Source organism: Watersipora subatra, chromosome 10, assembly GCF_963576615.1.
Source record: "Watersipora subatra chromosome 10, tzWatSuba1.1, whole genome shotgun sequence".
Taxonomy (NCBI): Eukaryota; Metazoa; Bryozoa; class Gymnolaemata; order Cheilostomatida; family Watersiporidae; genus Watersipora; species Watersipora subatra.
Genome location: NC_088717.1, coordinates 9,109,403 through 9,127,765, shown reverse-complemented (window position 1 = coordinate 9,127,765; position 18,363 = coordinate 9,109,403). Strand labels below are relative to the sequence as shown.

General features: G+C 34.7%; 1 protein-coding gene and 1 long non-coding RNA gene across 2 annotated transcripts; both read left to right on the top strand.

Annotated features, from left to right (window-relative positions):
- Positions 1-1,547: 1,547 nt before the first annotated feature.
- On the top strand, positions 1,548-2,837 carry LOC137406746 (piggyBac transposable element-derived protein 4-like). Its single transcript, XM_068093360.1, has one exon. The coding sequence runs from the start codon at positions 1,548-1,550 to the stop codon at positions 2,835-2,837; it is 1,290 nt and encodes a 429-aa protein (XP_067949461.1).
- A 2,056-nt stretch (positions 2,838-4,893) lies between these two features.
- Positions 4,894-14,973, top strand: LOC137406953 (uncharacterized). The gene is made up of 3 exons (XR_010979944.1): positions 4,894-5,008; positions 11,259-11,396; positions 14,863-14,973. It is a non-coding gene; the product is annotated as an uncharacterized lncRNA (long non-coding RNA).
- The last annotated feature ends 3,390 nt before the right edge of the window (positions 14,974-18,363 follow it).

The following is an 18,363-nucleotide window of genomic DNA, read 5'->3' as shown; positions in this document are numbered from 1 at the left end:
AAAGCCATTGGGGTTGTTTTGCATTTTAATATTTTATCTGGTAGCCTTTGGAGACTATAACCATTCTGCAGCCTTAGGCATGCTGTGAACAAGCCTCACGAGCGCTTGAGTGTTCATAATCTGAAACCAGCAATCATGTTGGACAGCTGGTTTTTTCAAACGCCTTGATCGTGGTAGATCTTTGGTGGTTTGATGCTGCGTTCATTTCTTTACCACTTAATTTTCTTTAGATTGAAATACTCTAAGCTTCTTCGCTATTTTTCTACTGCTCAGATTGGCCATCGTATGCAGGTGAATGATGAGGCCGTTGACACATTTCTTATCCATGGTTGATGTTGACGCTGGTATGAATTCTGGGATCTCTAGCTGTTCCTTTTTGAACAAGCAAAACTGTAAACCTTTGCTGCACATGCTGTCCAAAAGGACCCGTATTGTTGTGATAATATTCCACTTGAAAATTAATAATGTCATATTGCGTTTGAAAATGAGTTAATAAGCACTGATTCACATTGATTGGCCTAAAATTGATTATTGATCCCTTATTAACCATTTCAGTCATACAAGCCTCTGTGGAGGCTTGGAGTTGTCTGCACACAGTCCTCCTAGCCTCTGTAGAGGCTTTAGTGTAACTCTATTTGGCATAGACTAATTTCAGCCTTTGTCCAATCCAAATGAAGTCTTAGAGTAGCCAACCAATAAGAAGAGATGCTAAGCTTCCCTTATTGGCTAATATTGAACCATGTTACAATGAAAGTTTTCTGAGTAAAGGGCAATGAAAATATACGGAAGGAAACTCACAACTACGCGGCCATTTTTGAGTGTTGAAAGTTGTAACATTTTGAAGTGCTGGCTTATTTATGGATTTTTCTAGTGATTTTGAGTATGATTCAGATGATTTTGTGGACAATGCTACTGGAGCTCATCCTAGAACAAGGGACATTGTTTTTGATGCTGATACTGGTGATGATGACTCACAATTAGGTGCTAATTTCGACTCGGATTCAGATTTTGATCAGCTGGACTCAAATTCTACTAGTACTGCTACTACTAGTAGACCTACTAGTACAACTGATACTGGAGCTGCTAGTACTAGTACTGCTACCAACATTTCTACTGGAGCCTCTGGTGATGACGGTAGTTCAGGAAATCTGGCAGCACCAGGTTATCTGGGATTCATCCTGTCTGACTTGGATAATACCCCAACACCCACGTTCGACTGGCAGCCTACTGAGAAAGTAATGTGCAGCCCTAACTTTGACCCAGCTGCACCACATGGACCAACAAGAGTAATGCCTGCTGATTCAAAGCCAGCTGACTTCTTCATGCTGTTCTACGATGAGAAACTTTTACAATCAGTATGTGATTTCACGAACGAGAATGCTGCCAGACGAAAGATAAGCGAGAGTACCATCCACAGCGGTTATGGAAAGTGGACTAAACTCGAGACAGACAAACTCCGAGCGTTCTACGCGCTCCGAGCATTCATAGAAATGTTCTGCAAGGATAGGCAGTGAAGTATCTGGAGACCGCAGTACGAGCTTCTCCAGATGCCTAAAGCTTCAACTGTCATGTCATTACGACGGTATGACCAGATAAAACGTTACCTGCATTACTGTAATGAAGAGACGTCAATTCAGGATCGTAGCCATCCTGAATACGACAGACTTTACAAAATCAGGTTCCTCATCAACCACATGAAAGAGCGATTCACAGCAGAGTACTCTCCCTCCCAGGATCTGTCAGTAGACGAGTGCATGATTCCTTTTCGGGGTCGCTGGAGTGAGAAATGTTACGACTCCTCAAAGCCAACCAAATGGGGAGTGAAAGTCTGGATGGCGTGTTGTGCTTCCAGCGAATATGCGCTAAACCTAGATGTCTATTCTGGGAAGGACAGAGACTTTGAGGACTTGACCACAGTGAAAAACTCTGCCGCAGTAGTACTGAAACTAGTTCAAAGTTACTGGGGTCGAGGCTACCATGTAGTTACTGATCGCTACTACACGTCACCTTATCTTCTCCACTGGCTACGTGAGCTTCAGATGTCTGGTACTGGTACATGTATGACCAACCGAAAGGAGTACCCAAAACAGCTAATAGCCACCAAAGCGGAAGCTCGGAGGTTGGAGCAAGGGGATTCTAAGTGGCTCCAGTGTGCGAAAACAGGAATTGTAGCAACCCGCTGGAATGACAAGAAACCGATCTACTTCCTGTCAAACTATGTCAGAGCTGAGCTGTCTGAGCCACCAACTGTAATCCGTAGAAATAAGAAAGTTGAGAAGCTGACAGTGAAGGCCACACCATCCGTCATCGTATACAATCAGATGATGGGTGGTGTGGACCTCAATGATAAAATGGCAAGACTCGATCGCTCTCGAAAGTCATATAAGTGGTACACGCGAATCGACCGCAAATGCTTTCACTGGTCCCTGTACAACGCTTATGTACTCTATAAGCATGGCCAGGAAAAGCCGATGGAGTTCAGAGACTTTGTCCTGCAGATACTGACGACATGGATAGGTGAAAAGTCATTCTCTCGGCAGTCAACTAGGACAAACACACCAGCTGCCACTCCCAACAATCCGGAGATACGTCTAGACATGAGCAAACTACACTGTCCCGAGTGGCCTACTGATGGGTCAAAAGATCACCGCTGTGCAGTCTGCCAGAAAAAGTACCTGATAGAATCGCAGCAAAATCCAGAGAAGGCTTACAAAGACTTACAACACAAATCAGTCAAGAGTTCAATTCGGTGTGAAACCTGCAACGTGTACTTGTGCATCAAACGCGGTTCAGACTGCTGGAAAGCGTACCATACCAGAGTTCAGTATTGGAAGTGAAAATCTCGAACATTTCCTCTTTTTTTGCAACTTCGTCAATCCTCTGTTATGTTTTCAGTCATGTCATAATAATAAAAATAATGTCTTTGAAATCATGTACCATTGTGTTTTTGTCAAATTTTTATATTCACCAAGTTTGACATTCTATACATTCTTCAGTAATTGAGCTACAATTTTGCTACTTATACCATTAGAAAGCCCAAAGATTTCTGATTTGAATGAATATAGGTGTTCTTATAAGAAAAGTTACTCCCAGATGGTCTAAATGACAATATTGTAGAATGAGACATAAACCTTCACTCTAACAATGAGAATGGAGAATAATTAGATAATTGCTTAATGGCCCGGGGACTGAAATGGTTAACCCTAGATTTATTACTGGTGGTGTCAACAAGATCTAATGTTAACTTACTTTTAAATGATGCATGGTTTGTCAGGGTTCAATCCCTCTACATGACTACAACAACAAATTTACCTAAAATGGGCAGTGAGGTTTGAGGTGGACAAAGACTTTCTGACACCACTGTATGTCGCTTTCTTTTCTCGCAGGTGTGGCAAGACAGACTAACACTCAAATCGAACTTTAGAACTCGCCCGATGATACACTTTAAGTTATATGGCGTTTTTGACGCGGTAAGAAGCAAAAACTTTACAAAATTGCCTGACTTTTTCTAGAATTTATGCTATAGGAGGTATATGTTATAGGAGCATCTAATTTACTCTAAAAGACCATGTGAGTTTGTGAGGTACAAATATCATGTTTAAAGTGTGCAATAGCTCCCATGTAGGATACTTTTGCTCCCTCATCACTAATTGAACTCTGTTCCAAATTTTGGTCAGGTTACCACATTTTGTCACAATGTCTCAGCATTTATGCTATATTTTTTTGTAGACAAATAAAGTTTATTGTGTATTATCTATTTTTTATCACTTTTAGCCTTGCTTGTCCTCTAGCGCAAAGCCGACCTATTGCTCCTAGCTGTGACTCTGGCACTTATGGGATAAAAGTGCAAGCTAATCTGCGTTAAAATTCACTCAGCGTGTTCATGCAGAGCGATAAAGCTAGAATTTCTCTACACAACTTTATTGCTAACGAGATGCATTTCGATTGGTTAGTTTTTACCAGAATGTAATTTTACGGCAGGTAATTATTTCTTACTGATGTTCAACAACGTACAGCAGCGCCAATTTTCTATTTTGTTACGATTGAAACATCTTCAGAACGAACACTCAATTGTTCATGAATTTAATAATAGCACTCCCAGTTCTGTCCATCATAACAAACACAATTAAAAAAAAATCTGAGTTGAAAACCAACATCTGGAGTCAATCGTTGCGCCGGTTGACCATCTTGAGAAGGGTAAATATTTAATATATTAAATATGAAAAGCCACTACAAAATATAATATGTATAAAAAATTTGTAAAAACAATACAGTTAAAAATACAAGAATCGTCTTTCTTTTGTCTTCTTATAGTGTAGGCAGTGTACACTCTTTGAAAGGAAGATAGGTTTAATAACAAATGTGGAGGTTGTTCATGTTGTAGCCTAGACGACGACATATTGACTGGCCTAAATTTATTAACAACTCCGAAAAAACTGATGATACGGATTTTTATTGGCAGTTTGTGAGCGTGCCCATTATATCATTTACTAGTAAATCGCTCAAGTGTGTTTATGCACGCACCAGCGATATCTTCGCCCTCCTCATGACGCTTGCTATAAAATCGCCCTGTTTGGACTTTAAAAGCTCCTTGCTGTATTTTAAAAAAAAAGTGAATATACTTAAACCTATACCTATACTGAGAAGGTAACTTACCTCCTCAAATAGAGGTGGCGTTCATTAAAAAGATGGCGCTCGATTTTCAAAGCACTCTCCTGATGTGGTCCCAAATAGCGGTGCCAATCAAATCAAGGTGCATTCAAATATAGGTTTAACAGAAGCTCACTTTTAACATTTCTTCCAATACCAAATTGAAGGTGGTCAGAGACTCTGTGCATAAAGTCCTCATCAACTTATTTTTTTATACAATGTTAAAAACTTTGTGCTTTTGTAGAAGTTGTTTAATCTGGAGAACGAAGATGAGCTCACCAAGCAGAACTATTGTTCTTTAATCATATTCTCACAGAACTAATCATATTGGCCTACAAGTTTTTTGAAAAACTGAAGGGTAAGTTGATGAGTCCTCTACTTTTTGTAGTCCTAATCTTCTGATAATTAAATTGGGCTTTGATGACTAAAGTGAGCTCTGGAGACTGCAGTCATTACATTGGGTAGTTGGCTACACTAAAATACTATAGCACTGACAATCCGCAAAAATAGTAAAACAATAGTTATGAAGCAAAATAACCATGTATGGAGTGGCATGTACAATTGATATTTAAATTGTACAATTACAATATCAAAGTATTAAAATATTAACCATTTTTTAAAGATTGAATGTATTTCTTAACCCTTTGACAGGGGAAACGACCAGAATGTCGTTTACCGGTTGCGTGGGGAAACGACATTTATGTCTATTTCGGTAGACGTTTATAAAGCTGTCGTCTAGTAGCGTTAAACAAAGGATATGAACACTAGTAAGTTTTAAATATTATCAACAAGATATCAGTCGATGATTTACAATATGAAACGATTATCTGAGAGGCGTTGCTTTGTGCTAAAAGCTAAACAAATCGCGATTCCTTGGAAAAAATTAAAAGTTGGAAAAACCAATCAACATCGGCTCGACTTTCAAAACGGTAAAATAAAAGATTATTTTATCCTGCGATCGTTAGTGATTTTTTGTCTGATCAGAATAAAATTAATTCAAATGATAGAAGTGATGTAAACTTTTTTGGACTTTTAATATACTTGGAATATTCAGAGAAAACGATCGTTATGGTGGCTCGCACGGCTACGTTATAGCGTTTGACTCTACCGAAAAAGATGCTTCCAAGCATTTCATACAGGGACAATTGCACATGGTTGTAATTTTTTTTTAGTAGTAGATATGTGAATGAATGTATATGTACAAAAAATTTTGTTCATTGAACTAAATTTAAGATTTGAGCTATGCATGTTCATAAAATATCGATTTTTTTGAATTTTCGAAAATAAATTACACGAGTCTCGGTTGTTTTTGGGGGGGCTTATACCCAGTCAAAGGGTTAATGAGTGTAGCCTGGGTTTTCCGAATGAAAAAAGTCTAAAACACAATCAGATTTTGGTCTAGTCCATTAACTGAGTGCGTACAACAGGCTGCGCAGTGCAGCTCAGCACAATGTATGCTTATAACCAAGAGCAATGCGCTAAAAAAATCTTTGTACAAAACATTTCTTATTAGTGAGTAGGCAATTAGTTAGCCGGTCATATGTGTACCTAATAGAAAAAAACCAATCGCCATTCTGCATCTAACTAATAGAAAACATGTTAACAGCCAACAGGGACCAAAGTTTTTGAGAATCATTATTTTTGTTTTTACAGTTTATTATTGCAATAAACAGCTGGGTTAGACCTTTACAGCTACCAAGGTTTTAGAAATGGGCAATAAATAAACCTTTGAAAAATGGACTACTGATTGCTACCTATTGTATCAGCAAAAGAGGATGAGAACCTGACCAAGCTCATACTGCAACACACTTTTTAGATTTTTTGTCGGTAACATTAGGCGTAAAACCTTCTGCTGATTAATGTGTATGTTAAAAAAACTCTGATAGGCGGTGCGGTTCATAAATAGGGTCATCTTAATCTGAGGGTACACTTCATTGGTGAAAATTAGGTCTTTAATAAGAGCCATCACATGTAGGACAAATTAATGTACCAAAGTCTGTTCTCTTCTAATAAAAAGTGTATTACGTTATTCAATAGAAAAATGATATGGTAATGATGCTACCACTACCAGGCACAATAGCCTTTTAGCTTTTACTTTGAACCAATTTTTATTTACCCTTTATAGCCCCAATGTTTGCGCTTTAATTCTGGAGTTGTCTGTTCGTGTAATAATGTTCTATCTACCAATCTTTCATACAAATAAAAGCGTCCTCAAGAACCCTGGCCATCATTTTTTAGCTGTTTTTTATGAAATCTAGAGGCATTTGAAACGTTCTTTCTTCCAACAGCGTCAATAATTGTTTAACCTTGTCTTAGCATTTTATAACATATTGAAGGGTAAAGTAACAATTTGTTCAAAACTTCATGAACTTGTGGTATGGCTCTTACTCTGTTTTTTACACTAAGCCTGCTTATAAAAATGCTGATGAAATGCAGTTGCATTTAAATTCTGCATAAATTGTCTAAATTGTTTTTTATCACGGCTTCATTAAGAAATTAAATACTTGGTAAATTTTGATCTTGCAGCCATTTTTTCCCAATCGTGCACGCAGTATGATGCTCAATTACAACAAGGCATGAAGTAAATGTAATACGAAGGAGTTATTGCACTGATTTCTTATGTCTTAATTTTATTTTGAAGCTGTTTCAGTGTGAACTCTTAAACTACCAATAGTACAGCTCGTTTGGCAATGTGTTTCTGTATGGCCAAGTGCTGCATGATGCGGCTTTAGCAAGCTTTTGTACAAATTGTTTCCGATTACTGAGTAATTAGTAAATTACCTTATTACATCTATACCTGATTAAAAAAAGCTATTATTTGCATATTTTGAGCAAATAAGAATGCGTTTACAACCTGAGCATAATATTGCTTTGCAAAAAATGTTTTATGAAATCTTCTTACTGATGACCAGTAATTTCAGAAGCAATACAGCCATAAATGGTTACCAACTTCAAATCTATAGACTGAGTAACTTTATTGAGCAATAGTACTAATGAGAGTAATTATGTTCATCAGATTAATTAACATGTAAACTAATAATATTCATAAATCATCCGACTAGAGTTTTGTGCTTATCTCACAGTAATTTCAAAATGGACGAAAAGTGGTCCCTCTCACTCGGCAACTTGTTTGTAATATTTTTGGGGGCATGAACTGACATAAAAACTTATGCTGACAAACTTGCTATAAAAATATTGTTAATAAACAATTGGGGTGTAAAGTTATAACCATTTATACACTCTTTTTAGAAATTAGGTTTCACGAAACACTTATGTCGCGGTAGAGAGATCCATTTGGTAGTAAAGGAGTTGAAGTTATAAGCAGGTAGATCATATGGGTTGCGGTCACAGAAACCATGGTTAAGTCGCAAATCACGAAGTTGAGTTATTCGACTTTAAAGTTGCACCAACTGAACTTATAATATTGGTAACAAATTTTGTAACCTGTAGTTTTGGACCAATCAAAGAGTGATCTTTCTGAATCTGAAGTCAGTTTAGCCAATAAAAGTATTTTACCCTCGAAAAAAAACTTAAAACCGTTGCTATGCTAAACAAGAAGTACTGAAAAATGGTGTCCGATTTAAATAATGGTTTCTTTTTTGCCAATTTTAAAGGTAACTTTGACATTTTGGACACTTGTAATAAGTACTTTGGAATTCTAACTGATGTCAAAAGCAGTGAAAGTAAAGGGAGTTGCGGTGATATTTTCCTAACGATTCTTACCAGAATACTACAATATTTAATAATAAGAATAATTGATTCAATTTTTATGAAATTATAGTCAGATTTAGTTAGGAGAATAATTATTTGAGTTTGCAAGGTCGAAGTATATAGTGACCGATGGTGTGCAATATGTTACTGTTGTTAATTTTATAAAGATTTGGTTGATGATTTGGGTGTGCCCAATATCGCGATACTTTCAAGCTGTTTTTAATATCTGCAAAATTAAGTAATACACTTTCTTATAAATATACAGCTATTTCTTTGAAAACCAGCTAAAATCTGTTTAGATTTTTAAATTCAGCATAATGTTTTGGATCCAAGTGCAGAAATCTAGATAAATATCACAATATGTTGATATTGGTTGCTATGTCATTTTGAAATGTAAACAAAACTGTACATTTGTTTTCGTTTCTCAAACTTTAACACCAGTTTTCTTGGGAATATGTTTTTGCACTAATGGTAAACGTGCTTCAGTTTTTTGACCATTAAATCTACTGTAATTTGGCAATTAGAATCAAAATTTTGTTTGCTAAACCTTGTAATCCCGACTTACCATGAATTCTGTGATCATGACACATATTAATAGTTAATGCACTGTTTGGAACTTATAGTGCTATTGTAGAACTACAATAAAAATATGTCATCACTAACAGAAATTAACTACCAGTTTTGATTTTGTATAGGTGTCTTGTTTTCTATTACAGATTTTAATGCGTTTGCAGGACAAAATGAAGCAACTGCAAGAGGTTTATCATATAATTTATTTCAAATTATGTTATTATGATAAAACTTTCCGTAACAAACTTTCATTTGGCTAATACTTTTATCCATTTTTGACTAAAATAAGTCGAACCAATTTGTTTCACTCCTACTACCTGCCCTAAATTTGTGCAAATGGTCATCAGAAATGTGCTTTCTTTGCGCTGCTAAATGGCCCATTAAATGTACTTTAATTTGATGAAAACTCAAATATTGGTTAATTATTGGCTTTTCCAAAATACCGTAAAATACCCATCTGATTTGCATGTACGACTTAGCTGCCCAAGTTGTCAATGCATGGTACTGGAGCTTGTTATCATTTTGCTTGATGAAGGTTGACTTGCAACAAAATTTCATTACGGTTATTTGGTATCAAAAGATTCACCATGGCTTACTCTGCTGTGTTGTAGGTGCAAAATATGGAGAACTGTGATTACAAGCTCTTAAAAGCTAAAAAAGAAACAGTTAATCTCCGCGATCCCGAAACCGCCGTAGATTGGAATCAATTTATTTCTCTGACATAGTAAAATGATTTGGTTATTGTTTTGACAAGTGATCTTCTCACATGAATTGTAAGTTCCGTAAAAGGCTCAATATAAAACTTCTTGTAGCACTAGTTTATGACATAAACTTTGGGTTTCACCAAAGAGCTCTTACCAAATATAGATTTACAATATATAGATATAGTATACAAATATAGATATAGTTTACAACTTTGTTTTGGGTTGATCTAATCGTCTAGTCGCAATCTGATCATGTGACCCATGCTTCTTGCCAAACAGCGAGCATAATTTCCGCAGCATTTTTTGACTATCACAGGTGACTAACAGGCTTTTCATGCTTATCAGATGATGATATGCATTCCTTCGAGCTAACGTTAAAAATTAAACAAATTTGTATGGTAAGTTTTGAGATATCAGTGCTCAAAGTGACATCAATACAGTGATGAGGAAACAGATGCTTGAGGACAATAGACATCGTTTTATTGAATGCGTGAAGTGTATTTGTGAAATAATTTAAATGAATGAGGTTGCATGAAAGTGTAAACAGAAGCCATCTTGTTGAGCTACGTTCCATTTGACCCATTTTTGGAACGGGATTGTAATCTTCGGCAATTTTGTGATGGCGGCGATTAACTGTTCGCTTTTCAGCTTTTAAGAGCATGTTATCACATTTCTACATATATTGCACATGCAACACAACAGAGTAAGACATAGTGAATCTTTTGATACCAAATAACTGTAGTGTGAATTTTGTTGCAAGTCAACCTTTAAGCATTAGTGATCTTTTCGAAAAATGACAAGACTTTCTTTTGGAAACATACCTTTCAAGCAACAACGGTATGCGAGTGCCACTGTACGTAATTTTGATTAATATTCTTAAACTTCATAATCATTCTTAGTATTGACTAAGTATAATTGCTTTTTAGTTTGTGTATTTCTTTATGTAATTTTTTTCTGTGAATGTTTAGCTGAAGCTTGTGCAGGGCTGTCATCAACAACAATTTAGTTGAATGTCATTTACTAGTTATTCCGTTTTACAAATTGGACTGTGCCCTGTGAAATAACTGCTTTATTTTAATTGTGTATACAGCTCCTATTCACCCTTGCATGTTTATATTTGTCATGTTCTTGCATTCTGGTTGCCTGACCATTGACGATAGCACTTGTACAGACTATATGTAAGCATAGTGTCTGGGATAGGAACTGAAACTCACAGTTAAAACCTAAGGTGACCAGCTCTAAACTTTACCTTGCAATAATATCTAAAAGCCAAGTCCAGATCAGGGTCAGACTACTGACTATCAATTTTACGAATGAGTAATTGCTTTTGAAATACCACTTCAACATTTGAAGTCCATTTTTTTAATAGGATATGAATAAGTTTTTACATTGCTTAACTCGCGTTCTTCTACTGCCTACAAATCACAATGATGACAAATATCAGAGCTGGGATTGAGAGTCATAAGCTAAAATATCAGAGGCACTTCTGCTTGCTCAGTTTTTCCTTTTTTTGCAGCAATCAATGAGCTTGCAATTGATTAGCTATGAACAGAGTTTAATTTAAATCGGAAAATCATCTATTCAAAAAATGTGATATTTCTATTTTGTTATTACTAATTGCAGGGTGTTGCTATAACATGTTCCGCACCCACTCTGGTGCTAGACAAGTTATCTAAAGAATTGGCGATTCAAGGTTACAAAAGCTTACATATTTGGGGAGGTTTCTGGTCAGAGGAGAGCGGACAAAGGAACTTAGTGAAGGTAAATTATGGTGTCAAAACACCAAAATATTGAGTGACATAGAATGAACCTTGGTGAAAAACAATATTTTTTAGATGTATTTTACAAATATTGAGATGAAAAATTTTGTGCTAGTCTGAAAATTCCAATAATATGTATTTGGACGATGTGTCTAATAGTCTGCAACAAGCTATAGCTTTTTTTAACTCTGAATGACACTCGTATTGCTTAACTTGCATTTTTGTACCATTTACAATCTCTGTTTGTGAGAAACGTACCTTTTGTTCCAAATCCAGTTCGGCCTGTCATAGCTGTTTTCTGAAGTCATCATTCAATTTTCGGGATTAACGGGGCCAGGGTCTTTTGTGGACAGTGAAAACCCACAAAATAAAAAGTAATGTTTTTAAGTATATACATAAATGAGCCAAACTTTAAGGCCAAAACACTTGCATTGTTTCATTAGCATAATGTATTTGTTTCCTATGTGAAAAGTAAATTAATGTTCCTTTCATTGACTTTTAGGTCATATTCTAACTTAAATCCAAGTATTTTAACTCAAATTATGAATTTTTTGTACTATGGGCATAGGTCAGATTTCTATCTGGTTGGAATAGCTGTACAGCAAATTTTGCTATAATGTACATGTATACCTATTATAACGCAAATTCCTCTCAATGTAAAGAATTTATGTAAAGCTTTTGTTTGACCAACATAAGTAATGCCATATAGGGGAAAGTGTCAAGTTGGTGAAAATTCCCAAATTTATTAACAAAATTTTCATAGTTGTCCTTAAAAATATCGCTTACATTCTTACCAAACTTGAGCAATGATAAGATGCATAGGGTTCGCTATTATAGATACCAACCAATACATTGTTAAACTAGTTTGTCATTAGAGATTGTCATTTTTGTCAAAAATATGTAAAATGATTCGCCTCGCAAGAAATCAGAAATATTTGAAGGGGATCTATCAGTGAAAGCTTTGGAGTGTTAATACAGACAGACTCCTACTTATGGACATTCGAGTTACGAACAACGGTACATACGAACATGTCTGCGTGTATATTCATCGATAATACCGACGGTATTACCGACGTATTAGCGGCAGAAAGAGGCGCTATGTAGAAGCATCACCCAGCATCCACCTTCCTCTGCCCAGTTTGTTGCAGTGCATAAGTGTGTGAACGTATCTCCAATGCGCAAATAACTTTTTTATTTTTCCTGTATGTATTGTAAAGGAGTTTGCCGACCTTTAGTTGGCACGATCTAAACTAATAAATAAAAAGAAGAGTGTGTGTAGTTTCATTCAGCTTTTTATTAGCGAAGGAAATTTCACTATTCGAGGAGCGTACATCTATCTGCTCTGCTCAAATAAATGAGATCGCTCCGTTATATTCAGTAATATCAACCGTTCCGTCCTAACGGCAAACGGTGAGAACACCGGCTAACAAGGTGAATAAATAGGACCGCTAGCGAGTTGGTATGACAACAATAAAAGTGACGATAAATGATAGTGTTATGATGGGATATCAGATACAATAGCATAACGAGTGAAACAATGGTATAATAAAAGGACAACACATTAAAAGGACAAAAACGATAAGTTCCAGCATAACGATTAAAACAATGATATAATAAAAAAGGACAATACATACAATCAATAAGAAATGCAGTGTCATGGCCCGGCGTCCACCACAGTATTCTCTCCATTTTATTAAAAAGTTTTTTCAGTACAAACCAATTTACAGGTTACTTATACAAGCCTTAAACATACTTATATAAACCTTCAATATACTTATAAACATGTAGGCATAAATAATAAATAAATACATTTTAAGCATAAATTATAATACAAAATATAGCACTGAAGCAACTTACGAACAAAATGTTCGGAACGTAACTCGTTCGTAGGTTAGGGACCGTCTGTATACCAAGCTGAATGTCATGATATCTAGTCTCATCAAAATCTATCTTGCTCCCAAGCTCTTCCCGGCGATGGATAAATGATAAGTCATACAGACACTGATTTTACTTTGTTAGCTAGCCGCAACAAGTAGCAGTCTGTCTCTTGTGGCTTTTATTCACCTCACCTTCTTTTTGATCTCCAAATTCATGTTTACTACCTTCAAAACTGAATGTTTTTTTAATTGCCAAATCAGTTGATATCAGCATCAGAATTAAATTTTTAGCTGAGCTAGAATTTATTTTGGTCATCTCAAATAGTCTACGAAGATGAACTGTTATAAACGAGCGCATTTGCACAGACATGCTAATGGCAAAGAGTAGCTTTATTATATAAGCAGAGACTAAATAGTGTAAACAAAAGCTAAAATATGTTTTAATAGAAACTTTTAAACTATTTAAAGAATTTCAATAATGTCTATATAATTAATGATTAATGTATAATCCTAAATATTTAGGATTTGTTTGGAGTGCGCGAGAGGACAACTCTGCTTTGCAGAGTAACCTGGCAGTAACCCTATGCTTAATTTGTACATGTATGCATTGCAGTGAAAGGCATATTCATACACACCAACCTTACATTGTTAAAGGCCAACTGAATGAAAAGGGACTTTTATAAAATTTATAGTCAATTTGTGCATGGAAAAAATTGACCGTGTAGACAGTTAGGAATTTTACTCAGCTCAAGATTTTGAATCAACTTGGCTTGTACTAAAAAACATCATGGCAGTGTAGAGTGCTGTAAAAAATTATCAGTTGCAATAATTATGCATTCAAATATTGTAAATTATTACAAGGTCAATTAGCATAGTTGTTGTAGTGTCAGTCTAGCAAGGTAAATGTTGCAAGTTCAAATCCTGTATGATGCAATATTTTTCCATTATCCAACGGTGGCTTTATATGGACAGACACAGTTCTCATCACAGTACAGGCTGAATGTGTAAAATTTTGTAGATTTTGGTGCATTTTGCTTAGAAATAAGAGGAATGGTAACGCTGTAATTATTAGTTTGTAAAGCAAAGCTTTTCTTAACCCAACTATTCATTACATTTTATATTTAAAAGATACCATTCTTACCTAATAGTTTGACAAAAAAGCTTTAGCTTAAAAGAAAGCATTAATGATAATGTTTGTTGTTTTTTACTTTTTTTGAGTTAACTTGTGTTAACAACATCGAAACAAGAATTTTTTAAGGCTCACTAGGTTAATTTTTTTAGGCAAAACATCAACATAGTGAGAACTGCAATCTCTAGGGGAAACATAATTATGCAGAGTTTTAGTAGGAAAGCATCTTCTGTGCGACCTAAATTTAGTACAGCCACCGATATAGCTTGCTGCAAAAGCCTACTCTTCAAGTTTCTGGCCAATCTCCAAAGCGTTCTAAAACAACATGATGGAGCACACTTTTTAGTCAGTATTGTTTTAAAGCTGGTTTGATATCTTGGGAAAGTCTGTAAAATGAGTAGTGTTCAACATTCTCCTAATTTTTAACTATACTAACAGGTTAATAACTGGTTTCTTTGCAGGTAGAGCAGCATATTTACCAGTGGAGGCAAAGTGGTCTAGATTGCCTAACCTTCAAACAACAAGTTGATGTTCAATTTCCAAAAAGGCATCCGGTGACTGAAATGACATCCAACCTTAAAGTTATTTCTGTAGCTGGGCGTGTCTACAGTCAGCAAAGTTCTCTTGCGAATTGCTTCAAAGATCTTTAGCTAAAATCATATTTTAAACATTGTGCAGAGCCATTAGTTACAGCTACCACCACTCCACACATTATACTCGAGGTGCCAGGAAATGGTCACACAATTTGCAAGACAATTATGGAGCTCAGTGTTTTGAAGCTCTACAGCTTTATTTGACAGAGATAAAATAGTCCACTTTTGTTGATGTTTTATGGTATTCTTGTGAATGCTTTGATTTTTAATCTTTTGGTTATGTAACAGCTGTTTGGCCTGCTTTTGATAGGTTGCTCCATTTGCACTAAAGACTTTTAAATTTATACAAACTCATTGTGTTTTAAGAATATTTTATTTGTCACCGTTGCACTCACTTAAGCAATTTGTTTGACGTACTTATATTGAGCTTTCCTTTTCTGTAAACTCAACTCCTTGACGGGGTTGCTTAAAGAGTCAATTTTTTTCCTTATAAGTAAGTTTGGGCTTTTTTTAAAGAAATATGCTGACCAATGTTGATAAATGTGAGTTAGATATACATGCATGCAATCTGCACAGTGTGTTCAATGTTACTGCATGGTTTCATCGAAAGCTCTTATCTGAAACCTTTTATAATCCAAAGGGCCCCACATATGCTATATTTCCCAGTTTTGCCTCAGTAGCAAGCAATTGACTTAATCAAATTGTATAAGTAATAAATGTGGCCACAGGTATGCAAATATCCCATGATTGATATTTATGTTTTAAAAATTGGGTGTCTCTGACTCTACCAGGCATATTTGGCAGCATGAATATATGCACTGTTTTAATTAATATACATTTTAAAAGTTTTCTATTTGACAATCAGGATGGTTTCAATACTAATTGCTTGATGTCAATACCATCACAGTTTTTATTGCAACTTATTACAACTTTTTTAAAATGGACAAAATGCTTGTTTTTGCCATGCATGCCCACTAACAAGCTATTAAGGGAAAGCATAAGTTTTCAATTTTATGAATAATACGTATGATAAACTTTAGATCAAAGCACACACAGATGTGCCTGCAAATCGGTTTTCTTAAGATCTGTTGGCAAAATCCCTGAAACCCAAATTAGTTTGCCTTTTTAACCAATTGATAGAAAATTAAATGATGCAATAAAGGTTCATTACAACTAAAAAGAACCAAACTAAATATCATAATTAGCTAAATTTATATAAAAAGAAAAGAATTAGAGCTTGGAACTAGGACTATCTAATTCAAATATAAAAACATAATAGAAGGCCCTGAAATTAATGAGAAGATAACTTCTCTTGCAAAAGAGAAGACAACTCAAGATTTTGTATAAAAATTTTCAAATTTTGCGCTAATGGGAGGTCCTCCATTTCAAACTACAGAGCCTCCTAACCTGCAAAATTTTCCAAAATGTTGAACTCTCCGGCAAAATTTATGCAAAATACAAAATAGATACGTATGTGATCAGCATGACGAGTAGAGTTGTTTAAGCATGTTTCTAGCGAAGCCTCCTATCAGAAGCCTCCTATTATCCGAAAGCCCTATATCGTGGATATATTTTCCAAAGTGGCCTCCTATTCAATCTAATTTGACTATATATATATATATATATATATATATATATATATATATATATATATATATATATATATATATATATATATATACTAATATATCTAGTGGAAATCTTCTGACTAAAAAGTGCTCAATGCCATAAAGGCAGTGCATATAAAATAATTTAAAATAATTTAAAAGAAGATAAAAATTTTGACTATTATATTTACACTACTAATAGTTTCGTGTTAAAAACACTCATATATATGTATATATATATATATATATATATATATGTATATATATATATATATATATATATATATATACAGATAATGGTTGAGACTTCACTGATATAGTGCTCAAGGTGGTCCACCGAGCCTGTATAAGTACAAAGACGGAAAAAGATTTTAGCAACAGTTTATTACTTAAAGTTTCATGATGCAAAATGATGCAAAATGCAAAAGATTCATGCAATTTTTTATCTGAAGATTGGTGCAAACTTAACATCATTTTGCATCATGAAACTTTAAGTAATAAACTGTTGCTAAATTTTTTTTCCGTCTTTGTACTTATATATATATATATATATACCCATATTTCCAAGTTAGGAGTTGAATAAATATATACCAGTTAGGAGGTTTCGGAATATAAGGGATTAGGAGTTAACGCAAATATATATGGGTAAGCCTCCTATATGGTCTAATTTATCTACATTGTAGATATATATATATTTATTCACCTCCTAATTATTATATATTTTTATGGAAATTTTAGGAGAATATGGTATCATACAATATATATTCATTGCCTTATCATACTTTGTATATATGCATACTAGAAAAACTATCAAAACTTGGAGAATGTCTAGATGGTTGTCGTAAATTACATATCAATTTGAAGGTAAAATAATTCATAACTCAATGAGTAAGCAAAAATAATGATTACCAGTTAGCAGATTGCTACAAAATACACATAAATTAGAATGTTACCATTGTAACTTATGTAATAGTTACAATGGAAACATTACATAGCATGGCATAGCTTACATACCCTTTGGTAAGATGCCATAACTTATATCATTAAGGAGTTTGCTATAACTTGTTTCTTTTAGAGGCTGCTCTGATTTACATATAATAAAGTATGTTGCTATAACTTATAGATCACTTGAGAAATTGCTATAATTTGAATTTCACATAGTTGGTAGCAATTATCTATATATCAGTGAGGAGGCTGCTATAAGTTATATATTATTTAGGAGGCTGCTGCTATTTATAAATTGTATTGGAGGTTGCTATAACTTACATATCATTGCAGAGGCTGCTATGAGTTACATATAATTTAGGATGTTGCTATCACTTATAGATCACCTAAGACCTTGCTATAATTTGAATTTCCCATAATTGATAGCTATTATTTATATATCAGTTAGGAGGCTGCTATGGATTATATATTAATTAGGAGGCTGCTGATATTTATATATCATTTAGGAGGTTGCTATTACTTACATATCATTGCAGAGGCTGCTATGAGTTATATATAATTTAGGATGTTGCTATCACTTATAGATCACCTAAGACCTTTCTATAATTTGAATTTTCCATAGTTGATAGCTATTATTTATATATCAGTTAGGAGGCTGCTATGGATTATATATTAATTAGGAGGCTGCTGATATTTCTATATCATTTAGGAGGTTGCTATAACTTACATATCATTGCAGAGGCTGCTATGAGTTACATATAATTTAGGATGTTGCTATCACTTATAGATCACCTAAGACCTTGCTATAATTTGAATT

What these genes read in the sequence shown, in the direction of transcription:
- LOC137406746 (XM_068093360.1), top strand. Translation starts at nt 1,548, where the DNA reads ATGCCTAAAGCTTCAACTGTCATGTCATTACGACGGTATGACCAGATA.